This window comes from Serpula lacrymans, assembly GCF_000218685.1.
Source record: "Serpula lacrymans var. lacrymans S7.9 unplaced genomic scaffold SERLAscaffold_3, whole genome shotgun sequence".
NCBI classification, from domain to species: domain Eukaryota; kingdom Fungi; phylum Basidiomycota; class Agaricomycetes; order Boletales; family Serpulaceae; genus Serpula; species Serpula lacrymans.
In genome coordinates, this window is record NW_006763292.1 from 1,635,959 (window position 1) to 1,663,566 (window position 27,608).

The 27,608-nt window shown below is 44.9% G+C and overlaps 9 protein-coding genes across 9 annotated transcripts; 6 read left to right on the plus strand and 3 right to left on the minus strand.

Moving 5' to 3' along the window:
• Window positions 1–104: 104 nt before the first annotated feature.
• SERLADRAFT_458800 (uncharacterized protein) lies at window positions 105–1,589 on the plus strand (the record flags this gene model as incomplete). Its single annotated transcript, XM_007314559.1, has 7 exons — window positions 105–247; window positions 298–331; window positions 386–430; window positions 492–517; window positions 566–916; window positions 977–1,219; window positions 1,281–1,589. 7 exons carry the CDS (start codon window positions 207–209, stop codon window positions 1,300–1,302), a joined length of 762 nt encoding a protein of 253 aa, XP_007314621.1.
• Window positions 1,590–3,289: 1,700 nt separating this feature from the next.
• SERLADRAFT_434338 (uncharacterized protein) lies at window positions 3,290–4,590 on the minus strand (the record flags this gene model as incomplete). The annotated part of the gene is made up of 2 exons (XM_007314560.1): window positions 3,290–3,634; window positions 4,411–4,590. The coding sequence occupies 2 exons, from the start codon at window positions 4,588–4,590 to the stop codon at window positions 3,290–3,292; spliced, it is 525 nt and encodes a 174-aa protein (XP_007314622.1).
• A 6,122-nt stretch (window positions 4,591–10,712) lies between these two features.
• Window positions 10,713–12,215, plus strand: SERLADRAFT_458802 (uncharacterized protein; the record flags this gene model as incomplete). Its single annotated transcript, XM_007314561.1, has 5 exons — window positions 10,713–10,922; window positions 10,982–11,144; window positions 11,200–11,739; window positions 11,797–11,845; window positions 11,898–12,215. The coding sequence occupies 4 exons, from the start codon at window positions 10,986–10,988 to the stop codon at window positions 11,984–11,986; spliced, it is 837 nt and encodes a 278-aa protein (XP_007314623.1).
• A 6-nt stretch (window positions 12,216–12,221) lies between these two features.
• Window positions 12,222–12,818, minus strand: SERLADRAFT_405962 (uncharacterized protein; the record flags this gene model as incomplete). Its single annotated transcript, XM_007314562.1, has 5 exons — window positions 12,222–12,274; window positions 12,338–12,425; window positions 12,491–12,573; window positions 12,630–12,711; window positions 12,762–12,818. The coding sequence occupies 5 exons, from the start codon at window positions 12,816–12,818 to the stop codon at window positions 12,222–12,224; spliced, it is 363 nt and encodes a 120-aa protein (XP_007314624.1).
• A 79-nt stretch (window positions 12,819–12,897) lies between these two features.
• SERLADRAFT_359798 (uncharacterized protein) lies at window positions 12,898–16,391 on the plus strand (the record flags this gene model as incomplete). The annotated part of the gene is made up of 10 exons (XM_007314563.1): window positions 12,898–13,275; window positions 13,328–13,415; window positions 13,474–13,712; window positions 13,766–13,907; window positions 13,960–14,139; window positions 14,198–14,281; window positions 14,332–14,495; window positions 14,555–14,890; window positions 14,947–15,467; window positions 15,520–16,391. The coding sequence occupies 10 exons, from the start codon at window positions 12,965–12,967 to the stop codon at window positions 16,029–16,031; spliced, it is 2,577 nt and encodes an 858-aa protein (XP_007314625.1).
• Window positions 16,392–17,448: 1,057 nt separating this feature from the next.
• Window positions 17,449–20,024, plus strand: SERLADRAFT_434342 (uncharacterized protein; the record flags this gene model as incomplete). Its single annotated transcript, XM_007314564.1, has 6 exons — window positions 17,449–17,805; window positions 18,256–18,386; window positions 18,448–18,764; window positions 18,867–18,899; window positions 18,958–19,036; window positions 19,595–20,024. The coding sequence occupies 6 exons, from the start codon at window positions 17,449–17,451 to the stop codon at window positions 20,022–20,024; spliced, it is 1,347 nt and encodes a 448-aa protein (XP_007314626.1).
• Window positions 20,025–22,096: 2,072 nt separating this feature from the next.
• Window positions 22,097–23,823, plus strand: SERLADRAFT_458813 (uncharacterized protein; the record flags this gene model as incomplete). The annotated part of the gene is made up of 7 exons (XM_007314565.1): window positions 22,097–22,185; window positions 22,250–22,366; window positions 22,429–22,700; window positions 22,777–22,848; window positions 22,905–22,980; window positions 23,163–23,692; window positions 23,781–23,823. The coding sequence occupies 5 exons, from the start codon at window positions 22,345–22,347 to the stop codon at window positions 23,309–23,311; spliced, it is 591 nt and encodes a 196-aa protein (XP_007314627.1).
• On the minus strand, window positions 23,768–24,892 carry SERLADRAFT_366138 (uncharacterized protein; the record flags this gene model as incomplete). The annotated part of the gene is made up of 5 exons (XM_007314566.1): window positions 23,768–24,259; window positions 24,318–24,400; window positions 24,459–24,550; window positions 24,617–24,759; window positions 24,821–24,892. The coding sequence occupies 5 exons, from the start codon at window positions 24,890–24,892 to the stop codon at window positions 23,768–23,770; spliced, it is 882 nt and encodes a 293-aa protein (XP_007314628.1).
• Window positions 24,893–25,307: 415 nt separating this feature from the next.
• SERLADRAFT_434345 (uncharacterized protein) lies at window positions 25,308–27,575 on the plus strand (the record flags this gene model as incomplete). Its single annotated transcript, XM_007314567.1, has 9 exons — window positions 25,308–25,495; window positions 25,550–25,649; window positions 25,703–25,739; window positions 25,796–26,088; window positions 26,145–26,271; window positions 26,326–26,650; window positions 26,706–26,806; window positions 26,865–26,977; window positions 27,033–27,575. The coding sequence occupies 9 exons, from the start codon at window positions 25,308–25,310 to the stop codon at window positions 27,573–27,575; spliced, it is 1,827 nt and encodes a 608-aa protein (XP_007314629.1).
• Window positions 27,576–27,608: the final 33 nt, after the last annotated feature.

Sequence of the window (27,608 nt, forward strand, 5' to 3'; positions counted from 1 at the left end):
AATTCAGCTCAGAGTTACTGAATCGGAGGCTCACTGGTTTGCAACACGTGGGAACTGTGGGGATTGCCGAACGTAAAACGTCGTGACTGTCGCGTGAGTAGGTCGCGTCCTCGTCGAATCCTCGAGGCCAACGTCCTTTCGACAATCTCTTTCATCCTTGCTTCCTTACTTTCTTCTATTACTCCTTCGCTTTCGTCGCTTTAGCCATGCGCGGTGAATTTTGTGTCGGTTCCGCCTCTTTCTTATCGTACGTAGCTGCGGAAAGATGGTGAAGCCTTTTCTGATATTGCTCAAAAGCTTTACAGCTATGCTGCTGCTGATCTTCGTACACGTGTGTGTCCTTCTTTCGCAGTATCTCCTCAATGCTCATCCAGGTCCTCTACAGGTTGGATCTATCAATACTTCCACTGTCCCCCGAGGCATTACCATGGTTAAAAAAAACTCTGATCTTATGGTGTTCTTGCCTGATGCTGACAAGAAACTTCCTTTAGGCGAAAGTCAACACTTCGGCATATGGGTAAGTTTGGCTCCTTTCTAGTCATCCATTATCTTGACTTCTCTTTAGACAGGCTCTCGGCCAATCGTTCATTGTCCCCATTCAAGGACTATATACCAACGACTCCACAGCTCCACTCGGAGAACGAGCTGGCCTTCGACAGTTATACGAATTCGGATTGTACTCTCACTGCGCATATGTCAACACTACTTCTGGCATTTGCACAAACCATACAGTAGCGACGAAATACGAACCTTACGTTGCCATCACGTCTGACATGTTCCTCAACTACTCACAATACTCCGACGCAATCTTTGCGGATACATCATTCATGGATTCATCATACCTAGGCTCTAACTCAAAAGCTGCTTACTATTTCCTCCTCCTGGGCACAATATTTGCTGCGCTAGCTTTATTCACGTAAGGTCCACTTTCCCTTGCGCTTCTCCTCGGGCTCAATATTACCATCATATATTGTAGAGGAGTGGTCAAACATACCCTTGCATTCTTTGCTTCAACAGGACTGTCTATCGTCTCTGCTTTGTTTATCCTTATAGGAGCTGCAATATGGACATCAATCGTCAAAAAATCGGAGGGTATTAACTCACTTGTGCTCGCCCAGGGCATTCCAGCAGGTGTTACTGTGTCCGTGGGGACGGGATTGTATCTCAGCTGGGCAGCTTTTGCATGCCTCGCGGTATCCGTTATACCGTACATGATCAGGTATGTATCATCTTGTCCTCCCCTCTTCTAATGATCTCATCTGATCTCTCGACCACAATAGTTGCTGCACATTCCGCGGATGACCTCATGTTATGAAGCTGGCAGTATGACACTGGTTGTCGCGATTCCCGCATATGATTTAGAACGGACTTAATACGAACTGGAAACGGAGATAGACTATTTACCCGGAGCGACACCTCACCCCCACCCTAACTTCTGTTTCGTCTTGTATATCTTTGCAAGGACTTATTTATCCTTATCTACTGACACCTCGTCAATCGGGGCGCAGTGCTACCTATTTACACTTACTTACTATGAAACGAATGAATGCATGTCTATACACGTATATGTAGCATGATGAGTCTAGTCTCTATTTTTCTGTGCTTGGACGCACACTTCGCGATCGATCAGTGGAACTCGGACGTGGTTCGGAAGCAAAAAATTGGAAGCCCGCGTAAATCCGATACCCTACTCTTAATTACTCAGCGGGCCTCCGCTAAAACAGCGCGTGAGAACATCGTAGCGGCGCTTTTGCGCCAGTCCCCGACTCGCTTTAGGGAGTCAAATATATGATAAATCAAAAATTTCAATCACCAATGGACTGTATATATATATTTGGCGACGACATGAAACGATAATGCCGTCGCTGCAAGACAATTGTACAATGCACGTACTTAGAAGACGCAACCTCAGAAATTGCAACAACTGCACTCTGACCTGTTGTTTTGTGACAGGCAATGAAAGCATTTGCGTCCACCGAAAAATGAACAGATAGGGATAATTTGCCATTAATTTTAGCTGGACAGCAAAGGCAGGTGGTTTGATGAACAGAGACAGCTTTTCAAGCCACGAACAGACATCATCAGACATCATAAAATTTTTTGAATGGTATTCAGGATAATATATAGCATCATAATAATGAGGATAATCATTTATATTGTGAGGCATGAGCTCAGGAGGGCAATGCGCCTTGTCAAGAACACGTGGAACATGACAAGGCGACTTCTCAAGGAACATCTGCCAGCCAAATATGTAGTAGGCATGGGATGGGAGGGGGACAAGGGACAAAGTCGAGGTTGATGAATAGAAAGGCGAAGACAAGTATGAATGAAAGAATGAAAGATTGAAAGAACAACTTTTTATTCTACGTTACGTGAGATAATAAACTATACAGTATATATGCTGACAAAATTTCCCGGAAAAATGAAAGAAACCGGTCCCTGCATCCCTGCATATTATTTGGCATTGTTTACTTTTTGCACATCAAAATACAGACAGCAGGACAAATTGACACGACAGAGACCCTCCCTTCCTTTCGGAAGAGTCGGGGACAAGGTGTGTAAAATCAAATTCTATGCCGACATTGGCATATTGTAGCTCAGCCACAATGGCTAGCCCCCCGTTGGGATTTAGTCTAATATTGTCACTCAGATAGCTTTCAGCAAAACTCCTGTATATGTATCAAAATTTTGGTGAATTCCAGCTGATTTCAGAACAATATTGATATTAACTAAGTTAGCTGTTAAGACAAACTTCTAACGGAGTACAATGATTCAAGCAGTGCCTGAATTGAACAGAGTCTGGAGGCTGAGACTCACTGTGACAACTGCGGTTGCGGTTGCCCCAAGGAAATTGTGGGAACATTTGGTTGTGAGTTTCAACTGGAATAAAGTCTCTCTGTTGAATGTTACCCTCTCTCTATCTAATGACAGGGTTTTTATAGCTACAATGAGTCAAGGCAAACAAGGCTAAACAAAAGGCGTGATGGGTTTGAGTCAAGGAGCGGGGTAGTCAACACTCCATTTGTACAATTTTGGGCCATGTGCCCCTCCTCGCCACAGTTGTAGCAAGTGAATCTGCGCGTCTGTCCGCCCTGGACCGCGCCAATATCCATAGGAGCTCCCTGCCCTGGTTACAACCCAAATGGTTGGAACCCGTGAGAGTGATTGTGTTTTTGGTTTGATGACCCAGGGCTCCTCTGGGAATAGTTGTTTTTGGTGGTGGACCCGCCACCTTGGTGCATTTGTAGAGCTCTATGGCCCTACCTATTTTTCGAAACTCCTCCGCCGCTTAGGAGAGGTTATCACTCCTCATATCCTGCAGATAGAGCTGTTCTGCAATGTGGGGGTTCACATTGCGTTCCAGCAGTTCCACTGCATATTCATTACCTAAGCCCCCTTGGATAGAGAGGGCCAGGAACTGGGTCACAAAATCATCCGACCTCATGTTTCCTTGCTTGAAGGTATGGATCTGCTGACGCGCCCAGTCACGCTCAGCTTGCGGTTTGAAATACTTTTTGATCTCAACTTTGAGATCATCCCAGACAGGCCACACTCCCACGGTGTAGCACTCCTGCATTCTAACTTGGGCGTATTGACCTGCCACAGGTCCTTTTAGTCGAGATATAGCCACCACCTATATATATAAATGCATACGTAGAAACTATAGTACTATCAGTGCAATCATAGCTCTTATAGCTCTTATAGCACAGTAGTAGGCAAAAATTTAACCAAGGGGAGAAGTATCTATAATTCCCTCAAACTCTGGATTAATCTAATAAACTTGTTCAATAATAGAAAGAGGCCAGAAGTGTTTGGAGTCAAGTATATTATTATAGGCAAGTTACTATAAGTGCTTTTATAGCCTATAGCAGCCTACATAGCTCCTATAGCTGTAAAGGTCATAGTTATAATATAGTTCAAGGTGCTGAAAAGGGCTAATAAATCATACAGTATTAATTAATTATGTAGCCTGTATTGGCAAAATAGTAGTTTGTATCTTTGGAAATTTATAAAATAAGAATAATGATTTATCCAAATATAAGTGGTGACAATGAGTAAAAAAATAATCTAAGTCCATAAAAGGTCAATATATAACACCTGTATAACATATTTTATAAGCTCTCATGGTGTAGTGGATAAATGTAATGTGTGGTTATAGGTTGCTTAGTCACCTAAAAGCTGACTAGCAGGTTGAGAGTTCAAATCCTGTCTGTGTGAATTTTTTTTAATCAGCCACACAACAATTTCCAACATCTATAAAAGCATTTATAGAGCTATATGAGGCTTTATAGATGGCAGAGGTTCTATAACAGGTTTGACCACTATAACAGCTTTATGAGTACTTATAGTGCTATAGAGCTCTATAAAGCTACCCCCATTTTTCCTGATGTCATCCCAGTTTGCCTTGACCCAAATTTGGAGCTTGATCCACCACTCGGCGAATTGTGCTCTGTCTCCTTCGAAGGCGCCAAGGTCAGTGATGACTTCGACTTTCTTATTGAACTTTTTCCCGACTGAGGGGGTTGCAGCAGGGGGGTTTGCCTGCAGATCGGCAAGTTGTGTGGTCAATGACAAAATCTGTGCACACATGCTGTGCAATAGAGCGTTGATGTCAGGTTGTTGACTTTGTGATGATATGTCAACTTGCTCTCTTGGTAAGGTAAAAAAAATGTAAGAGGGGGTCCCCGCTTGCTATCTGCAGATCTACCTCTTCCCTGCTGAGTATTGGATCTCAATCTCTGACTACCCACACTATAGTACTTAAAAAGGTATATAAAAGGTATTCGTAATAAACCCTGGTCCGAACGGTTGTCAGGGGGTGGTCTGCTTGTTAAGCTGTCAACCCTTCTCCAACTGGCGGAGGCAAATGCCCGGCCTGGTCAGAGGAAAACAAAAGAGAAGTTTTTTGTATCTAAATTCTAATCAACAGTGGTTCCACACCAACTGCTGAGCTAAAGTACTCCCCTTAACACTGGGGGCCGTGTATCAATAATTATTGTCTCTTCTCCCAAAGCACTACAAGGCCGCCGCTAGGAGTGCATCTATCTGCTATGCGGGATATTCCCAAACAATAATACTATCCCCTTAACCCTGGGGTCCGGGTTTGCACAATGTGCAAGAGAGTAGAAAGAGCGAGTCCTAATATAACAACCAAGAGTTTGTTACTCTGGCGCACAACTCAAACAAGCTATAGAGATGATGATGAGGGAGTGATTACCCTTTAGGCTTCAACAAGTTAGTTGTGAGGATACAACAGGAAGACTTGCTGAGGAGTCTCCTGGATCTATTGAGGTATATATACTACTACAGGTTGTTTGTACATGTTGTACTATACAGTTGATAAAGCAGTGGCTGATGATGTCAGAGGGTACGGCCCGTGTGACCAGCTCCACTGCGTGAGAGACTTGTAGCTAAAATAAGAATCAAGGTAGCGTAGCGTGAGAAGGTGGAGTTTGAAAAAAATGGAAAGTGCTGCATGGCACAATGTGTGAAAACTACAGTATAAAGTTAAAGAGGAGAATGAAAAATAAAGGTCTGAAAATTGTGTATTGTAACAGTAGGTCGTTCATTAGCAAAATTCAAAGCAAAAACCTGGTGACATGAATGTCATACCTATGATGTTGCAATCATGAGTAAAGGCCGTTGCTCGTTAAAGAGCTCTTCTCGCGCCGTGATCAACAGTTTGTTGTTGATCCGTGCCAAACTCCATCCCTGTGATGAACCGACTGTCAAGTGCCATCTTTTCCGCTGTTATGCTTGATAAAGCAATAAGGCTTTCTGCTGAAGTGAATTAAATGAGTAACACCATGCATGGGTCTGAAGAATATAGTATTATAAGACATTACTCACATTTACAACAGCTCAAAACCAATTTCAAGAATGTTGGATACCCCAAATCAGTGTCTGGGTTCACTTACAGTGAGAAGAAGGGTGTTGATGTAAATGAAGCATCCCAGGTTGTTTGGAATGATACTGTTGAGGTCTTTACCTTTATTTAATTCACGCTAGCCATTATCTTTTGCCCTAGGAAAACCCAAAAAAGGACATCAACCAGTTTATAAGTAGCAGATGGGCATAATTTGGCCTGATGTAGGAAATGATGCTGGAGCATGCAACAGGTGCACATGCCTTCAGGGCTTCTCAAAGTCTTTAAGGGAGTGGTGTTAAAGGAGGCCTAGTTAGCAATGAGGACAATGATGGTGCAATAGAAGGAGACAGCAATGAGGAATTTGCCAATGTAATGTATATTGATTAGGCCAGCAGCAAGGACTCACCAGTAACTACTCGCAGTAACAAGTTTATCCTTGTCCCTACCCAAAAATCTAGTCCATCTGTTAAATCCAGCACAGTTTGTTACAACCGAGAGTTTGTGACTCCAGCACACAACTCAGACAAGCTATAGAGAGGATGATGAGGGAGTGGGTACCCTTTAGGCTTCAACAAGTTAGTTGTGAGGATACAACAGGAGGACTCGCTGAGGAGTCTCCTTGATCTATTGGTCTATATACACTACTACAGGTTTGTTTGTACATGTGTACTGTACAGTTGATAGAGGCAGTGGCTGATGATGTCGTGGGGCCTAGCCCGTGCGACCAGCTCCACTGCATGAGAGACTTGTAGCTAAATTAAGAAGAAAGGCAGTGCAGCGAGAAAGAGGAGTTTGAACAAAAGGGAAAGTGCCGCATAGCACAATGTGAGAAAACTACAGTAAAGGGTTAAAGAGGAGAATGAAATTTAAAGGTCCGAAAATGTGTTATTGTAACACAGTTTGCCCCCCTGTTAGCTCAGCTTTGAATAAATCTGGTGAGAAGAGAAAGTTTGCATCAGTAGAATGTTCTGCAATAGCAGAGTTGATAGTTACTGGCACACCTTGTTCAAAATCTGCTCACCTATCCGGTGCAGCTGCTCTTAACAGCCTCAAGGAGCAAATACAATGTAGCCTAGGAGTCCCAGGGGATGCAATTCATCTCAATTGTCAAGCAAATAGCCTCAAACATGTCCATCACTTCCAATGCCCCTACTGCTCCCACCCCCGGCACTCATGTCCATACAAATGACAATGACCACCCATTTATCCAAAAGAATGCACAAAGCCTTGCAACAAAGTAATAAAACTAAGTGAAACTCAGCCGCTGCCCGAGAGGCTATAGAAACGACTTTATTATTTACCTAAGTGAAACTACAATAGATGTTAGTTTAAGGTGATCTCTAATAAATGTAATATAACATACCTCAGCCGCTGCCCAAGAGGCTATAGAAATGACTGAGGTATTCCTATACTAAACCCCCTACTACTTATAGTCGGAGGTGCTACTCGCTACAGTATAATGACTCCTAGGAGTACAATTGTGCTCCTGGGAGAACAATGGTTACTCCATGGAGAACAATGGTTACTCCATGGAGAACAATGGTTACTCCATGGAGAACAATGGCTGCTTCAGCAGAGACCGGGTTTATCCGGTTTTGTCACAAAGTGTGCTCTGCACCTTGAACAATGGCTTGATGATGAGCGCCTGGTAGCGTTCCTTGATCTGTTGCATCTGAAGCCAGATATTGTTGAAGGATATATGGACCTTGAGGAGGGCCCAGAGTACAAGTCATTCCGTCGTTTTTGGGTGATGAAGTGTCTTCAGCAGAAAGGGTATCCTACAGTCAAGTTAACAATGGACTAAATCCATCTGTGGTTGCCTCTTAACATTTATATCTGTTATGTATATCTTGTTGATTGTGTTTTGTTTGGTATGAAATGTACATCCATGCCATACTCTATGCTAACATCCAAGGTATGTAGTTCCCCCCTCATTCTTAACTTGTGCTGATAGCCATCCCACATATTCTTTGCTATCACCTCATGTTTAGCGTGCTCTTGTCATTGATCTGATTCATTGAGAGAAGCGGTAGCAAGTGTACCATGGATACAGATATCTAATGAAGAGTTGTTGTCAGCAAGCAGGTCCTCAATTTCCTCCACATTGTGGGTTTGAATAAAGTTGTGGACCATGCAGAGAGCTGTGGGAATGCAAGCTTGCACACCTAGGCTGTATTCAGGGGAACTTGAAAGAATGCAAAACCATCTCTTGAAGACACCAAAAATTTGCTCAACACAGTTGTGAGCTTGTGCGTGACACAGATTCAATAGTTCCTTGGGGTTTTGAGGCCTGTCAAATAATTAGAATCTGTAATAAACCAAATTAAAGAGCTTACCTTTGGCCCACTCTGCCCCACTCTGCTAGATGGTACTGAACTCCATGGTAAGGAACAAGCAACTGGTTGCAAGACCCAAATCCGGCATCAGCCAGATAATATTTCCCCTCGTGTGGTGTCATGTGCAGAGCCCTCCCAGCCTGTGAGGACATATAAAAAATGCAGATTGAAAGAGCAGCATGCCAGGCAATTTTGTGAGACATTGCCCTTTCAATCACATGAGTTTTTGTGTTCGGCTGATGGTGCATAGCACGCAATATGAGTACCATCAATTGCACTGATAGTGTTGGAAAAAAAAGGGGTAGAATTTGGGGTTGGAGAGGATTTTGGGTGGTGTAGCATCATCTTCTGTTGGAAGGTGGACATATGTTGGGTAGATGGGGGCTGAGGAGAGAGTAACAAGAATTTCCTTAAAGTACCTTGTGATAGTATCATTTACACACTGAAAGTGCTCTCCAAGGTGCCTCATTGTGAGGCCTGTAACACTAGCATACAAAAAAATTGATAGCTTCTCTTCTAAACTGATATGCTTCAACAAAGCATAGCCAGCCTTTCCCAAAACCCCCACCAGTTTATTGAAAACCTCCAGGCTCAACCCAAGCTCACAATAGATCCTTTTGGGGTGACCGTTCATAAGTTCTTCGACCCAGTCTTCACTGTGAAGTCAAGAAGTATGGTAGGGCTCCTTGTTGAGATATTGTTGTCCATATGCAAGCGCTGCAGTCCTGACACAGCTTAGGACATTTGAGCGCACAATTCCGGCTTCCTGTTGGTGGAATAAGAGGAGGTGTGACAGGTCATGTGTATTACTAGGGTCCATTGATATCTCAGCTATACCTCAGGAGGTCTTGATATCAATAATCTCCTAAGTCCAATCAATGTAGGCAACTTGAGCTCCAACTAAACATTGGCAGTTTCCTGGCAACACAGCTGAACAGGTTGTAGAAATTATATTATGTAAGCAAACTTCGGAGCTTCGCCCGAAGCTTTACTCTGTGATTACAACCAGCCTTTTGTGGCTATCATTGTTTTTCACATGATATTTACATATGTTTGTTATATAAGAAGCATGTATTTACGTTGTTACGGTATTTGTTTGCCAAAAGAATCCTTCTCCCGCGCCTGTTCCCGCGCCCTGAGGGACCGAATATCCAACACGGGTTTGTGGTGTTTTCGCTAGGTGTAAAAACACAGCGCTAATGGGGTTTTCCGTCTCATCATAACCCCATGTTCTATATACTACAAGGACTCAAATCGCATCAACGCACTTCAAATAAACCAGGTTGACTCACTTGCTTACTCTGCGTGCTTACCACTTCTCCAGTCAAGGTCACAATTGCAACGACCAATTGACACAGGTTGATAATGCAAACACCTTGATTCTCCACCTTTGATATGCATACCAAGACATGTCGACATTGACATCGAAAACAATGTATATCAGCCCCTGAATAAAGGTAGTGAATGATATGGAAGAAGTGACAAAGCTTCCGCTACGCAGATCACTAGTGTGATGTGAACTCAAACCGGTGGGGCCACATCTTGCAGCAATAGTTGAACTTCGTACCAATTTTTCAACCTTTCTGGTGCTTGCAGTCAACACTCAAGCAACAAGATTGGTTATCTGGGCAACTGCGAGGCCGCCCACACGTACAAACACGATTCAAAACACACTAGTAAAGCGAGATTGCTGTGAAAGCAAGCAAATGAAAACCCACCTCTCATAGCACATATGACCCCAGTCCCGACGCGGACGGTTCAACCTGATAGCTAATAGGGAGAGCACCATTAGACCATTTACCGAGCATGGCTTCATGGAATTCCAGCACCGAACTAAAGTGGGACATCTTGAATGCTGGTGGTGAAATGCCTACGTGGGATAGCTCGTAAAGGGAATCTTAAAGATAGCGAGTCTGTGACTCGACCGTCTGTGCGTTGGGTGTAGATGTAGTTTGAGCATCTTTACTACCGCTCATTTAGGACCGATAGTAGCTGATATGACTGCTCAGATGATCAGATCTCAGGCCTCGGAGCTTGAGTTTGTGTTGTCTCCAGGTGCATCTTGGAGATGAACATAGCAGCAATAAATAACAATATATTGTCATAAATGTCATAAAGTTCGCTCACCAAGTAAGCTGTGCTCTACAAACGTTGGTAACGACTAGAAAAAGAGGGCAACGTCATCGAGGTTTACTGTCGAAAACCTGATAGATCATCATGGTACACTCAACAGAACTTTCATGCTTCATGGCTTCATGATTAACTTCAAGTTCGTGGTCCTTGCAGTTGTCCGCTTTCCAGTCAAAGCTTTTCTGAGTCCGAAAGTAGAAATGCATCATGTCACGTGATGGCTTTTTACCGACTAGGAGACACGCACGTGCTGCTGTATCCCTCTTCTCATCCAGCCGCATTAGCACGCAGACTTTTTGCGATGAGTATATATCGCCTGGAGGCTTTGTTCCTTAGAACACATGCCAAACCAGCTGGTAGTTTGTTATTCCAGAAATACTCTCAATCAACAATCCAGCTCGCGAGGAGAAGATTCGCAACACACCGCGATCCGTCACCGTCTTCACTTTTGACATCTGCATTGGACCAGAAACAGCGAGCAACTCAACGAGATGACTCTGTGGGGCCTTTCCAGCTTGGATTATCTCAGGCGTCTCTGAGGCAGCAGGAAAATGTGAAGAAATGGTCTGAATTGAGTGTGGGGGGAAAAGGCAAGTCCCATCCATATATCTGGTGGGGTCAGCTCGAGTCTAACCGAGCAACGTTTAGTGATGCGGACGACAGCAAGGACGACGAATTTAACTGTCATCTTACTTGGCGCCGGATTATCCGCGGTGCTTATTTATGCTTTATCATCAGAACTCTTCTCCAAGAACTCGCCTACGGTATTGTATGGTGACGCCTGTGAACGGATCAAAGCATCACCCCGGGTATGTCGTGTTCATGAAATAAAATAGACCTACTTTGTGTTTATGAATGGCATAGATCGCAAAATACCTTCACGCGCCGTTGGTTTTCCATAACAACCCACCGTCTACCCTACGCCCCCGTCATCGCAACAGACACGTATCTTCACAAATCACAGTTGACCACACTGGTCGCGAACACATGCTTCTCAATTTCTATGTGAACGGCCAGGCCTCATCCTCGACGTCGGTTACCAGTGAAGAATCAACTCTTGCTGGCTCTGTAGTTAATTGGACGAGCGATGCGGCATCATCGCTGTCGGAGCTGACATTAGATGAGACTATTGATTGGACAAAGAAACGCGCTTCGGACTCATATGAAACGTTGAAGAGGGCGTTCAAGTATCTAAGTGGTGATCCTGTCCCACCAGCTTCCTTGCCGCAAAATCAGCCAGCAAGGGACGTTGCACCTCAGCAAGCGGAGGCAGGTAGTGTATGGAATTTCGCAGGCCTCTTTTCTGGCCTGAAAGGGAAGAAATCGAGCTCTATTGACGGGAGTTCTGACCGTGCTAATGGACATCTGTACACGGAGGGTGAAGTTCACGCAGATCTGATCAGGGTAAGTAGCTTTTGCAGTCTCAAAGTAATGCACAGACCAGATTTATGTTCTCTGCAGAACGACGAAGGATACTTCGTCTTCCGATATCTTTTGATAGATATTCCAAGTACGTTCTCATGTATCGAAATAGTGACTGTCTCATAGATGTCCTTTTGCAGATTCAGGGACAAGAAACCCTATACGAGTATTCGTGGAGCAGGGACCCGGAGTACGAGAAAATGAACCTATCATGCGATGGCATTCATAACTGCGACATACGTTATGTTGCTACTGCGTATCAATCTAGGCATTACTACACCACTTCATAATACGCAGGTCGTCAGAGTGCTTGGCTCACATCTAGGAGATAAAAACCTTATTGTCCACACGTGTATTATTATTTCTTACAAAAACTGAGAATATAAACTCTTAAGCAGCGCCGTACTACAGTAAGAGGTGGGGGAGTGTATCGGTTGTATCAAGAATAACATCCTACGTTAGGCTTACTCGCCAAAAAGCTTCTGTACGCGTTTTAGTACAGAGTCTTTGGAAGGATCTATGACCGTGCGTTCAGAACAATGGCGCGAACCGTCAGGCTGGAGATTTGATAACCACTCACCATAGGGGTGATCTTTGGAGGGTATTTCGAGCAGTGCTGGGAACGCTTGCTGATATTTGTCGACACTAGGCCGAATCTTCTCTGCTATCTAGAGACGAGAATGTAATCAAGAGCTGCATTAGCATGAGCAACTTCGTAAAGGTAAGGACTAACATGTTGGTTAATCAAGAGAATTGCAATATCCTTTCGCTCCGTAAATTCTTGAAAGGTAGACTCAATAGTCGATATCTGCGTCTCTACAGTAGTGACGTTCATCCATAAAATCAGACTCATCAAAAGAGATAACACTGACTAGTGTCGACTACGAGGAAATTCTTCTTCTGATGCTCATTAATGTGACCCACTCCTGCTAACAAAAGACCTGTGATAGAGTCCTATGGGGCTGATCAGCAGATAGCCGCTATGTTGAAAGCTATGCACGTACCTCGTCTCCAATAACCGCTATTAATTTTCTGTCCTTGAAGGACACGTTTGTAGCCATTGTGGTCGATGAAACCTAGACAAGGAAAATCTGAGGAGGATGTTGTGTTTGTAGCTGTGTCCCGAGTGCATTCCGCTCCAATGAACTTGGTGACATACCACCATCTTACCAACACCAAAAACCATTTCTGATATATATTTACTGGAATGGATGTTTTCAACCGACCTCCAGCTATATCTGAAGACACTGTTCAATATACTATCTATCCGCCCACTGATCTACTCGAAAAATCGTCCGTAATCACATTTGCAACACAGTTACAATCTCTCGTCGACTCCTTACTCCCGGATTTCCTTTGGCACCGTGACCCTTTCCAACTAAAAGTCGTTCCGAATCCATTTACGAAAGATGCATGGATACTTGAAGGGAGAATGCGGGTGGGCGATAGCGTAGACGATGAGTGGTGTGCAGTATGGTTGCTGAAAGAGATTTCTGCACGCTGGGATGTTGTCGTGAGGTACGAACTCTCTTCATGCAGTTGTTCGACTGATCTGAGTGTTTCATGTTAGTGTCTTCGACTCTGATGGAGAGTTCCTTTTGATTGAAGCAGCAGAAGCTCTACCTTCATGGGTAAAACCAACAAACTCTGAAAATAGGGTGCGCTAAAACGCCCTTCCGGTAAAGACACATAGTTGATTATGTTGCATACTGGCAGATTTGGCTTCATAAGTCTCATCTACACTTGATCCCCCTTTCCCGTACTTCTCCACCACACGGAAAGCGATACAGGCGCCAGCTGCCAGGAGCCAATCACGATGATGACGAAGATGGCAATCTCGACGAGCAAGAGGACTATCTTGCGGTGCAGGATGCGCTGACGCTGGTGCGGGATACAACTGCGGACACGCAGGCTCCTCAATCAGTTGAAAATATTGTTTGGCAGAGAATTTCTGGGTACTTCATTTATATCATTTACATTCTATTCTAATACTAAGCCACATATTTAGGTACCCCACTTCTGCAAGGAACCATGTTCATATCACTAAAGCATATCTACCCGTCGATATAGCTAGAGCTCTCTCTGTCAACCCGTCGCTCGTGCAGCAACCTGTTGAGACATTCTATACACGGGATGCGATACAATTACGAGTGGGTAATTCGTCCTTGTGCCTTGACGGTTTAATCACCTTTCTTTTTTCAGTCTGCCCATCGCATGTCTCGATTCCCTCCACAGCCATCGACTCTGAGTTGCGTTAGATTGACGCGAACGGCATATGCGCAACTTGTCGCCCAAAAATTTCACCCCCCAAAAATCTTTGGACGGTGGCGAGAGCAGGAAGGTAGTACTGAGTGGCGATGGCGGGATGTTGGTATGAAACTCGTAAGCATTCATTTTCATATTTGTTGGACTGAAATTGTTTGACTGTGTCCTTTGCAAGGCTTGCGGATTTGAAATGCTCTATCAAGAAAGCAAAAATAAAACTGACAATCTTAAGAACACTCCTGATGCAATCAAGTCTTCTGTAAGCCTGTTGCGGTTCATGAACGATATTCAACCTTACATCTCATGTAGGTCCAAGCGCAAAAGGATGCTTCCCGTCGGAATCCTGACTATGTTAAATACATTCAAAGTCTAGTTTCTCTTGGCTATTTCAGAGGCGAGCTCGAAGGTTCACAGTTGTGGAATGAACTTGAAGACAAAGCGGTGGCCAACTTCCTCGAGTTTTCTAAGGAAACGTAAGTCTGGCATTTCCCCACCGTTTATTTTAATTGAGTTGAACGATTCTTTTATTTAGTGACGCAACACGTCCATCTTTTGCATCACGTTTCTCTGCTGCGTTGTCTAATGCTCCGGACGTGATACCAAGCTCAGCTGAGGGTAGAGAAGATTCTGATTCGTGGTTAAATGTTGACGCACGCGATTTCGACGACATGTTGGCACGAACACTTGGTCACACTAAAGACCAGTCTTCGTCGGACTTTCAGCCTATGGATACCGATCAGCCAGAGGGTGAACAAGGCGCAGAAGACGCTGTTACGAAAGAACAAACATCGAGGCTGCAGGACCTAGCGAAGAAAGTCGAAGGATTTGTCGAAGGCGAAGGCGATATCGAAGGTGCTAGATTTCAGGAGTAAGTACTCTGGTGGATTTAGGTGCGCGAGTATTTCTGACCCTCTTTTCACTTAGTGAGGAATTTTCTGACGAAGAAATGAGCGGTGACGATGACGATGAGAAAATGCTTGATTCCGATGACGAAAGTAGTGACGAGACGTCCGATACTGATTTAGCTGCGCGACAGGTGGCTATGGACAAGCTTGTTGCTCCTCTCGACCCTTCAGAATACGGCCAGATGCCGCCATCCTTTCACAGTAACTCTCAGCGTGTCACCAAGGTTATGGTGGATAATGATGTTGTTGAAGCTGATAGCGGCAGCGGGCCTTCTATAGAAGAGGTTAAGCCCGCCAGGCAAGTCCGAGCGCCCATCCTCACTAGGGATACATACGAAGGGGTTGACTCTGATGATGAAACTGATGAGGAAGATATCGAGGAAGACGAAGATTCGGAAGAAGATCGACCGCAGGTCGTAGGAGAAGTTGAAGTGGATATGGAAGAAGAGATGACAGAATTCTTGGAATTTTCTCGACAGACACTGGGTATATCGGATGCACAATGGGGTGATATTGTTCGGGAACGGGAAGGCCGCAGCGGTACATGATTTTCCCTCCTCTGATATATCAGCTTTCTAATTCTATTCATCAGCGTTCGTGCCACCAAGTCTTACACCAACGCAAAGTAATCCCACAGGGGAACGTTCTCACTCTACTAAGAAGGAATCAACGAAAGTGGATATTGGGTCTTCGGGAGGTTCTTTGCCGGAACAAGGGCACAGTCGAAATCCGAATCTCGATTCATTTGAAGCAGTAATGCAGGCTATGGATGCAGAACTAGCTCGCACGCGAAAGGCTCCGTCAATTCCTAAAACTGGATCGCCTATGGCATCCGCCGCCAAATCAAGCAAAGCTCAAGGGAAATCTCCTGATGTGGAAGATGATGCCGATGTCGAGGAAGATATGGATGCCGAGCTGAAGGCTATCCTGGAACGCGAAGACTTAGACGACGACGACGAGTTAGGAGAAGGAGAGGGGATGGATTATAATCTAATCAAAAATTTTCTGGAAAGCTTCAAGAGTCAAGCAGGGCTTTCTGGTCCTGTCAGCAACCTTGCGGGGCGTCTACAGCCTGAGTGGGCTCTTCCGCGGGATGGGCTGTAGCCGTCCATGTCTTTCCCATGGAAGCCCTGCGCAGGCCCCCCGAGACTAGTTTGTGCCTATCATTATGGATAATCACTGAACAGTTGAACTTGTCATAGTTTTCGTGGTAGCCTTTCTGATGTTATGTGTTTGTTCTCAATTGCGACACTGACAATGTTGACGGCGTTAAAATTAGAGCCGTAGGTGTCGGGACATCCTTCGAAGCTGGGGGCCTTGGGGTATCTGATAGTCCTTATCTTATCGGTCCTTACATTTAGTATAACATTCTTATGCGATGCATCCTTTAATGCATTCAGCTTGACATTCCACGCACTTCATCAAAAATACGGATGCAATTCAGGGATCTAGATCCTGTGACTGGCAGTGTCTGTCTGTGACGCAAAAGGACCCCTGATAATCCCTATAGAGGGTAGACTAGAAACTCGCACTTTTTGAGGTCTCGCGTTCTGATGATTTTGGGCCATTTTTGTCCGGATGGCAATCTAGTAACAAAATTTTCGTTTCGGTGTCCGGATGGCAGTCTCGGACCAGACGTTTTGGGGAAGGCGCGGGACAGTCCGCTGTAAGACTACCCAAAACGTCTGGAGGATCGAGTCACGGTGTCACAAACATTCACCTCTTTTAAGCAGTCATTGCCGTTTTGGAATATCATAGTTGTGATGTAATTACGCTTACGTACTCATAATAACCATCGCCCTCCGGGCAGTCCTGGACCCCGAAATTGCGTGTAGTAGGTTTGACATGGACGGATATACTGTCGTTAACCGTCAGTTCGGATAAGGGGGGCTATTTGGACATTTCTGAAAACATATGTTCCACTGTCATTTTTCCTCAACAACTCAACATCATAGCAGTTCTATATATTTTTACCACTTACTCCAACTTTCCTAGCACAAAATCCTGAATTATTGAGTGAGTTCCTTCCATGTGCGTGAATTTTGAGAAAGTAATGCTCTACTAAGGTACTGCAATCTCAATTTCAAAAAGTTCAGGTGCGCCACACTCAAGATCATGTTCAACCACTGATAGTGCCGAGCGGAGCTCCAACTTGGCTTGTGTGACCTCTGTGACGTCCAAATAGCCCCCCCATCCAAACTGACAGTTAACAACAGTAAGATAACGCTGTGCATCATCAGCGATGTTCCACACAGCTTGTAATACTCACTCTCAGAAGTAAGAGACGAGGAAAAAAATTAAAAGTAAGAGATGAGGGGGAAAAAAGTGGAATGTCCGATTCAGCACTTTTTGCTGGCTATACAGTGAGCAGGCCGGGAAAAGTGGTCTGGAAATTTATCAAAGTTGAAACCTGGATCCTGTGGGTCCAGGAAAATGAAAATCATCAGCAAGTTCCTCAGCCTCAGCGTACAGGCCATCAAGAATCTATATCTATTTGTTCTGTCCTGCCAATGCTCCGTTAATGTCCACCATCATTACAGAGGCCATATCCCACGAAGACATAAAAAAAAGATCATATGCAAACCTTGCAGGTGCAGCAACTTCAGCCAAAAATAAAGACTTACGAAGAACCCTTGAAGAGGCTGTTCATCAGCGGTGCAACGGCCGAAGACCTTATTCGTGGCAGTTGGATGCCTCAGAGGCATTTTCTCTAGGCCTCGACTGTACAATTATTGTGGGCACAGGCTCAGGCAAGACACTGCCATACATCATATCTCCATTGAAAACAATTGAAGACAAGCAAGCTCACCAATTCCGCATGTGGGGTGTCCAGTCAGTTGCAGTCAATGGAGACACATATGACAAAGACTTACATAGGGTAAGTTAACATTCTAACTCTGTCGCTCTGGCTTGGACAGCCTGACAATGCATAGGAGCTCAAAGACTTTAAATATCAAATACTATTAGCATCACCAGAAATGACCATTGAGAGCCCCCAATTCAACACTTTCCTTTGCTCACCTGCATTTTAAAAGCGTGTATACAGGTACATTGTGGATGAAGCCCATTTGTGCCTCTAGGGGTCCCCTTATATGCAACCTCTGCTACTATGTCTCCTGCAGTTTTGGTGGAGGTTTGCAGAACACTACACATAAACACATCATACTCGTTTCATTTGAATTTAGGTAATGACCGACCTAATGTGACCCAGGAGGTCCAGATAATCTCGAGTCCTATGGACTATTCAGCCCTGGATTTTCTTGTGAAGGATGTTGGAACACCAAAAAAAATCCCACAGGCACTTATTTTTGTCAACACCATTAATCAGTCGCAGGCTGGCTTTAGGAGGCTCCACAAAATGCTGCCTGCACGTCTGAAGGGCCAGGTTGATTTCTTGAACTCACCACGCACACGGAAAACTGTCTTACAAGACTTTTGTGATGGCAAAATCAGGGCCATGTTTGTGACTGAGATAGGTGGCATAGTTGGTGTTGATAACCATATACATTAATTCACAAAGACTGAAAAAGAAACAGGGACCCGACATACCTGATATAGAACTGGTGATTCAGTTTGGAGTTCCGCCATCCCTAACTGTGTGGCTTCAACGAGCTGACCAAGCTGCTTGCCATTTCTCTCTTCAAGGCCAGGCTATATTGATGGTTGAGGAATATGTCCTACAACAAATAGGTTTAAGGAAAAACAAGACTGAAAAAGAGGAAGGACAATCAGAGAATGATTTAGATGAATCAGAAAACGACAAGGACGCAGAACAAGAAAACACATACCATAAGAAAATTGATGAAGCATTTTGTGCTTGGATTGAAACCAAAACTTGTTGGTGTGATGTAGCTGATAGGTTCTACAATAACCCACCAAATTATTCACATAAGTCTTGAGCCTTTCATCTGACCCTGAGATTTTAACCAACACTTATAGCACCTACTGGAGTCTGCTATGACGACTGCAGCAGTACGGGCATAATGACACCAAATCCTGCTGTGAATGTACCACCTCTGCTTCCACCTAGCCCCATTCCACACCCTTTCAGAACCCAGTGATATTGAAGAAGAAGACTCGCCCAGCAATGATCTGAACCCAGCAGGCAAGTGTGTTATGCAAGCCCAGCCCAAAAATCACTCTCCAACCACTTGTTGTACAGGACAATACCTCCATGCTGTCAGGGAGGCTCTGGATCATTGGCATGTGATGATCCAACGATGTGACTACCCACACTGTTCCTTTACAGGCCTCGCCCTTCTCCCAGATCCTATCCTCAAGATGATTGCCTCAAACCATCATTGGAAAACGATCAAGGACCTTTGTGGATCAGTTGAGGCCTCATGGCCATTAGTTGATATATATGGTGGTGAGGTTCTGGACTTGGTGAGGCAGTTAGATCAGCAAGACCGAGAGTATTGAGAAGCAGCTAAAAAGACCAAAAACAAAGCAAGAAAGCTTGCAACAGAGGTTGCAAAGGAGAACAAGGTCATAGTCACAGGAGTCAAAGGGCAGAAACAAGGCCCACGCAGAGTCTGAGCAGGAAAAGCCAGCACTAGTGGGAAAGAAAATGTACCTTTGCCTGGTACATCAGAGTAAATTGTTTCCTCTCATATTGGACAATATCACTGACACTCTTGATTGGCAAGATTGCAACTCAATTTCAGCACACCCTCTACACCATTAGACGCAACTCAAAGCTCGTACTCCACCTGGAGCTGGACATCCTCACGCACTCCTACTGCCTCATCTCTTCCACTTTTCACACCTTTACAACTGCAACCTCAAGTACCAGCCTCCAGCTCACCTTTTTCCACTTGCAGCATTGCAGTCCCAGACCACATCCAGCAAGCCACTTGTGTATTAAATACCGCTGCACCAGATCTTCAAAAGCTTCTACAAGGACAAGATATTAATGCTAGGATCATTAACAGCGCCGTGAAGGTCCAGAAGGGTGTCATAAGTGGTCCTTCTCCCCAAAATAGACCCAAAGCACCAAGCACCAATACCCATAAGGGCAAGGAGCAAGATTCTGCTATGCTAGAAGCTGTCACATCTTGGCAACCAGATTCTTGTGCAAGATTTTTTGCAGTGTAGAGTCTGGGACTGTTTGGCCCAAGATATTTCTCGCACGGAATTCCTTCTTCATCCACGCGGTTAGCGTCTTCTGCTGGACTTGGGTCAATGTTGGCGCTGTTCCACCAGGCAACAATGGGGGTGACAATGGTTTGGGTACAGTACCCAGTAAGTGCTCAATGCACTCTTTGTCTGCCAAGGCCCATTCTATCTTATACATAGACGAGTTTGGGCCATCCGGCTCAAGCTTTGGTACTCCCAGTGATTCTTTGTTGTTGGTGTTATTGCCAGGGTTCATAACCTTAAATTGTTTGAGAGTTAAATCTATGATAAGATAAGGGACTCAGATCTCATAGAAGAGTCTCATGTATTCAAGTAAGTACCTATAATAAGATAAGGGACTAAATCATAGTAAGCTAAGTATTTGAAGGGGAAAAAACAGAAGGGGTCTCACCTCAGATCTCATAGAATAGTCTGAGGTGGTACATGGAAACTAGGCCTCTTTTATAGGTAAGTAAGAGAACAGAACCAAAAATAATTCTGATGGTATATATTTGAGCACGGGCCACTCATACTTACATGCCTTCCTTTTTAGGCACTTTGTATTGGCTTGCTTCCTCTCTCAATGTTCTCAACACTCTCAATCCAACATCAGGAGCCTGCTATCACTGGGAACCTCATCACCTCATCACCTCATCATTCTCAAACCTACCTTGTGCTACAATTAGCAAGGTAGTGCTTGTCCATACTCCTCATAAAGCCCCTATCTTCTATATTTCAACTATCCCTCCTCCTCAAAACCCACACCCATACATCTCTGGGTTTTACTTTGAAGAATCATTACACATACCACCCCACAAACAACCAGAGCACCCACTGTTCTAGGAGGCAAAGCCCATAAACAAGTTCCTTGGAATCTGGGAGGATTGTGTGTTAGTTTGTTTTGTGTGTGGTTTTCTAACTACAGTTCTCATCATCAACAACAAGCCACCCATACTCACACACCTTCCTTTCTAGGTGTTTCATATTGGCTTGTCTCTTCACTCAATGTTCTAGCCCAATACTAGTCACTCTGGACAATCATCCTTGTTAGACATAGAGGATCAAAGTGTGAAGGCAAGCAGTCACAAAGCGCCTAGAAAAGAAGGAGTATAAGTTGTGGTGATCTGTGCACCAATATATCCCATCAGTAATTTTTTTGGTTCTGTCTTACTTATAAACTGGCCTAGTCGCCATGTAACACCTCAGACTCATCTACGAGTTCTGAGAGCCCTTATCTTATCTAGATCAAACCCGAACAATTTCAATCCTAAGTACCCTAATTCTGTAGTGTCAACTCATCTACTGTATTCCCACACCCCAGACTGTAGCACTCATGGGTCCACATATAATGTCAGCATCCTTGAGCATGTTTTACCTCCCCCAACTGTTGAGAATGACATGACAATTAGATATTATGATGAGTTGGATCAGCCATACTATATTCTGATAAATATATTCTGAGTTCAATGAAACTGTCTGTTTTGATTTTGCCTCAAGCGTGAAGTTATCATCTACTATTCTACTATTATTTCTTAGAAGTTGGACTGAATCATTTTTTGAGGCTTTCCTTTGCCGAATCGGTATATGTGACCTTGGTGTTACTTTTTGTTATTTTTGTGACGTCCGAATAAGCGACAGTATTCCGCTATATTCATGTTCAGGCTTGAACTGAAGTAGGCTAAGATTTTCAACAACCAGTAGCGACCTTGTGCACCACATCTATTTATGTAGAGCGCCGTACTAGTCGACAAGGTCTCGACATTCATATATATTCATATCCTCTTGAATGGGCACATGCTTGCCTGTCCTACTTATAAATGTGACACTATTTACATAAACGTGCCTCCTCCATGATCGGGACAGTCAAAGGAGAGGCCGTGAATGGAGAGTCTAGTCCTCAGCCAGTGATCCAAAATCAGGATATGACAGTGTCAGTTGACGAGTTTGTCAAGAATTATGCCGTACAAGTAAACACCTCGACTTCTTATCTTATCATCATTTCTGCCACCGCCGAAGAGCCAGTAATAGTGGAGTGGCCAATGATAGTTACGACACCGATCACATCAAAAATTTCCTTTCATAGTATTGTTTTGTAAGAATTCCTCAGTATTCCTGGCTATAGATACGTATTACTCTCCCTGTTAGTACATCCTTTAGCTTCCTCGGCCCACCAAGCTCTTAATGTTAATCAACTTTTTTCCCAGCACTCCATCTCTCGGTTTCTGCCTGCGGAACACAAGTAACCGCGCTAAACTGATCCAAATAGACACTCTAAAGTTGAACATTGAACATCTGAGCCATGATCCATGCAGTTCTTATCTGTTTGTTCTTCGCTTCTCGTATTCATCCTTGCACCGTACTGATCTTCTTTGGGGATCTCCAGTCAATACGTCAGGGGTTGCTAGATTAACCAAATTTTACACGCCTCTCCACCAATCTTCTCAGACTCTCGTTGAAAAGATATTTTCACTCATCTCGTCGCGACCAGCCGGCCTTTGCAACTTTTTAGACGCTCCAGAGCTCGAAGCATTTTTAGGCCCGAAGGATGACGCAGACGAGAGATGGAGAGTGGTATACAGAAACTACGCAACCCTTTATTTCGTTTTCGTCGTGGACGGCGCCGAGAGTGAGCTGGGTATCTTGGACTTGATCCAGGTGTGTTTTTTAAAAACGTGTTCCGGAACCCAAAGCCGCATACGCTGAAAACGGCTGCGTGATATTCCAATTGCAGGTATTTGTAGAAGGTTTGGATCGTGCTTTTGAGAACGTCTGCGAATTAGATTTGGTCTTTCACTTCGACGAAGTATGCCGTGATTTCTTTATAATGCAATCGATCATGCAGTACTCACTGTTGCGCAGGCACATCACATACTTGCCGAAATCATTCAAGGGGGCCTCGTGCTGGAAACAAATGTCGAAGAAATCGACACCTCAGGTCCGTGCTGTCCTGTCATATGTTTTTCCCATGCAGTCCACCTATCAACTATATGCACCGTTAATGTCCTGTGTCTGGCTATGACAAGCCGAGTGTTCTGTTCAGAAGACACCTCATCATGTGTTCCTTATCAGATGCTCCAAGAAGTTCTCTTAACTGATGCTACTTCGGATCACCAACAGTGCAACGTGCTGCCAAAGCAAGAAAAGATTCGTTCGCTATGGCTAATCCCTTGTCGTTGGGCGGTGGAGGGGTAGGCTCCCGCAATGCTTCATTGCAAACGCCGCTCGGCTGGTTAGCAGGTAGATTTACAGGTGTTGGTGCACGATAGTCAGACCATAGCGTTGAAATCATTCATTGTACTTGTACTTGTATCAAATACATCTAGACTGACTGACCTTTTCAATAATTGTGACGAATTACTGCGTAATTACTACAGGAGTGATTCTCGTTATTAATACTTACTGGCGCTCCATCCGTCATGTCGGTGTTACTGCTTAGCTGACATGGGATTCCAGAATTGGGTCAATGTCGTGACATGCGTCAAGGTGGTTCAAGGAGTCCGAAAGACCGCGACAAGACGGTTATGAGCCGAGCGTCAGTAAGGTGCCACTTGATAATAGCAGCAACTGTATGCCACTGAAGCATAACATCTAGTCGGATGAACCTCGCAAGGACACATTTTTGGAAGTATATCGGAAGTCGGATGACTATCAATTGGCTGCGGGTGCCAGAGAAGTCCCTAAGCGATGAGTACAGTCAGCGTATAAACAGCTATGTTCAAACTTCAATTATACCCACGTTTCTTCTTCTTCTTGCCTGCACCTGCCGAAACCCTGGCCGGATTGGCATCTCGTGGGGTTGGTGCATTAGAGGTTGCTTTGGGCGTGACATCTCTAGTACCAGAAGGAGCAGGTGTAGTCGATAAACGTTGACTTGGACCGGCAACGGGGGTATCGGGGACACTCTCCGCCTCGATGGCAAGTACACGGGAAGAGAAAGAGGCGTTAGAGTGTACTGCAGTCGTCCTCATAGCATTGAGCATAAGGGAATCATTTTGCTTCTTCTGTACGGCGGCTTTTGGCTTTTCCATAAACGGAGGAAGGTCTTGTTGGCTTGCGGCGCCGATAGGGTCTACCTGCGATTTATGGTTTTTGTTTGTTCCTTCAACCAGGGACGGGTCCATAACTGGCCAGACGAAACCGGTACGAGGGGTGTAATCCGGTCTATATGAGCGCAGTATATCCAGAGATGACTGCAAAGAGTAAAGGGAGGTGAGCTAATATAAATCTTTAATTAGGCTGGGATTTTCCATTGCATCGGGAATAAACGCATACCAAACGGTTGGACAAAACCGTGTAAACATCCGGGGATTGATAAATACGATTGTTGACTACAAAGTAAGCGGCAAGTGGGCGTACTGTGAACAGGAGCACGTGAGCGAGACGTCTAAGATAGATTGTGAATGTAGGTGAAACCTTCTTCGGGTGAAAGACGCTCCCTTTTGTGGATGATGAAAAGGGACGGAGGGTGTGCATGGACGAGGGCAAATTCAATGCCAGTGAATCGCCTGTAATGGATAGTAAAAGATGATGTAAACCAGCCGGAGTACCGAAGGAAGAAGGGAAGAACGCACTTTAGTTCTTCCGCCTCGTTGAGGATAGGCATTGCAATGTGCATGGTTTGCATGCGGAGAACCTGGTTGTTGCTTTGTTTGTCGTAGAACATGGAAGTTGCGAAGTAATCGAACACATTATCGACGGTCAGAGGGCCGTTTGCCTAGACAGATGGAAGAGGAGGATGAGTCAAGGGACGGAAATGAGGGAGGAAGAGGAGAGACTTGGATCCATTCATGCCAAATGAAGAACCTGTGTGTATAGTCGTCGAGGGGGTGGAGGTCGCTGTTATCCATGACAACGGGACAGATAGGGATGCGGAGGAGAGCAGAAGGTGGAGTGACAGTACCGTTCACAGTGTGGCAGCAATAGGACCGATTGGGAAAACAAGCTTGGGTACAAAAACGGGCAGACAGCTGCCGCTCAATTCCGGCGGTAATTTTGGCAAAGCGTTGGAAAAAAGGATATTTTAAGCAATTTCCTGAATGAATTTAGGTCGAAATCAGATACGATTATAGTTGATTTTATAGTTTCTTTCGAATAAATCTGATAAGATCTGGTGCAAACCTTTTTGGTGCTTGGCTACTGTCGTCCAAGTTCACACTTGCAATCGCCAGACTTCACACCTGACGGGGTCATTTTTGTAGTTATGTATATATACCGTACCATGCATCTCTACAGCCCGTGTCTTTCTCCCAGACATACCCTGCAATGTCTTCTCAAATCCACTCCAGGCCTTCGTCGCCTCCAGCCCACTCTTCTTCACATGTCTCCACCTCATCTACCTCTTCACTCGCTCGTGAGAAGTGGTCTGCGCGTTCAGTCCTCAAAATTCTCGTGCACCACATGAAAAGACACGTTGGCGTAGGCATCGTCTGCGCTGTTGGCTACTTTGACCCGTAAGCTTCCCCCAGCCACTCCCAGTCGTGAATAACCTCTCAGCTGCGACTCAGGGGTAACTGGAGCGTCGATCTGCAAGCCGGCTCCAGTTTTGGGTACAGGCCCATGCTATTTGTGATTCTTCTCTCAGGAATCATCGCAATCGTTCTCCAGGTCCGCTTTCTTTTTGCTTCACCTCGCTCGTTTGTCTGATAAGAGCTGCATAGGTCTTGGCGGCTAGATTAGGCTGCGTTACCGGCCTAGGTAGGTATCTTGTTCAAACGGTCCTTGAATATCATGCGATTTTCATTGCCGACTAGATCTGGCTTCACATTGTCGGCTCCTTCTTCACGACCACCCAAAGCATCCTCGCCTCGTGAGGCGTTTAGTCCTGTACCCCTTGTACGCTTTGTGCGAAATTGCCATCATCAGCACAGATTTGGCAGAACTCCTTGGCTCTGCCATCGGTTTTTGCCTCTTATTCCCGACGCTCCCCCTCTGGTCTGGTGTATTGTTGACGGGTGCGGATGTTTTGATTTTCCTCATCATCGGTGACCCATCAAGAGGCGGCGGGCGACCCGTCAGATTATTCGAATTCACTATCATAATCCTGGTAAGGCAGTCCCTTTCGCACGTCAAGTCTCAACTGGCTGATCAACTTCCGTAAAGGTTGCCGTAGTGTTTGTTTGTTTTATTATTCTCCTAATTAGGATGGACCCTGCGTGGCCTGAGGTTTTCCTCGGCTTCTTACCTTCGCAAGGACTATTCCAAACCCAGCCCAATGCAGTTTACACCTGTGAATACTTTTTAGGCTATTCCGGCAACTTACATTGACATGTCACCCCCCTAGCTATTGGAATCGTTGGGGCGACCGTCATGCCTCACGCATTATTTTTAGGATCTTCTCTTGCAACGCAAGACCGAGTGTCCACGGCACCTAGGCCGTTACCAACCCCATCAACAACGTCTGAGCCCGGCGTCCGTGGCCGATGGACCCGAATACGTCGTGCTCTCTTCAGTATTTACCGCTCAGAAAAGAGGGAATCAAAAGATCTTACGACCAGACATGGACTCCGTGAAAATAACTCGCTAAAATTCATCTCTGCACATATTCGCCATGGCACTGTCGATGTTGTCCTCAGCTTATTAGCGGTTGCCGTACCAATCAATTCTGCGTAAATATAGTTCTTGATCTCCTGCTACCTTACTAAAGCTAAAATATTTTCATAGGATCTTGATTCTTGCTGCCACCGTATTTTATAGTCCGGATAACACCACCTCGGTTGGACTCTTCAATATGCACACTCTCGTAGGACAGAGTCTTGGAAAGGGTCAGCATTTCCAGTGTGCCATGGCTCTGAATTTACTCATTTCGCTATAATCTCAAAGGAGCTGCCCTTATGTTTGCGCTCGCTCTGATCTGCTCTGGTCAGACTGCCAGTATCACTGCTACTTTAGCAGGTCAGATCGTATCGGAAGGATTTATCCTGTGGAACATTTCCGTATGTAACCAGTTCTTTTATACGTCACGGCGACAATACTTAGCTCTCTTCCTAGCCCTTCTTCCGCCGCCTTATCACCCGATTAATCAGTTTAATCCCGTCCATGATAGTAGCTGTCGCTTTTGGAAGGTCTGGTATCAATACACTCCTCGTCGCATCTCAAGTTGCACTCTCCGTTGTTCTCCCTTTTGTCGCATTCCCCCTCATCTATCTCACGTCATCGAAAACGGTCATGTCCGTACCGAAACCAGCAATTTCCTCTCCCGAACCCTATGATGACGCTGCAAAGGCGTCATCCCCAGAACCAGCACATCGATCTGTCACCAGCATAGCAGATGTTGTGCGGTCCCCGCCAGAATTGCCATCCACGCATATTGATATCAACTTACATGACGAAGAAAAATCTAACATTATTGTCAATGAAGTACACGAAGTTAACGAAGCAGATCAAAAGAAACCAACTGTTGCTCCAACTGAAACCGTGGACTTCAGTAGCGGATATGTATTGACAGGATTAGCATACGCGATATGGCTAGTTGTACTAGTCGCTAATGTTTATGCGATTGTAGCGCTGGGCATGGGCGAGACGGGGCAGTGAACTTTCCAACACGTATGATCATCATAACTTTGT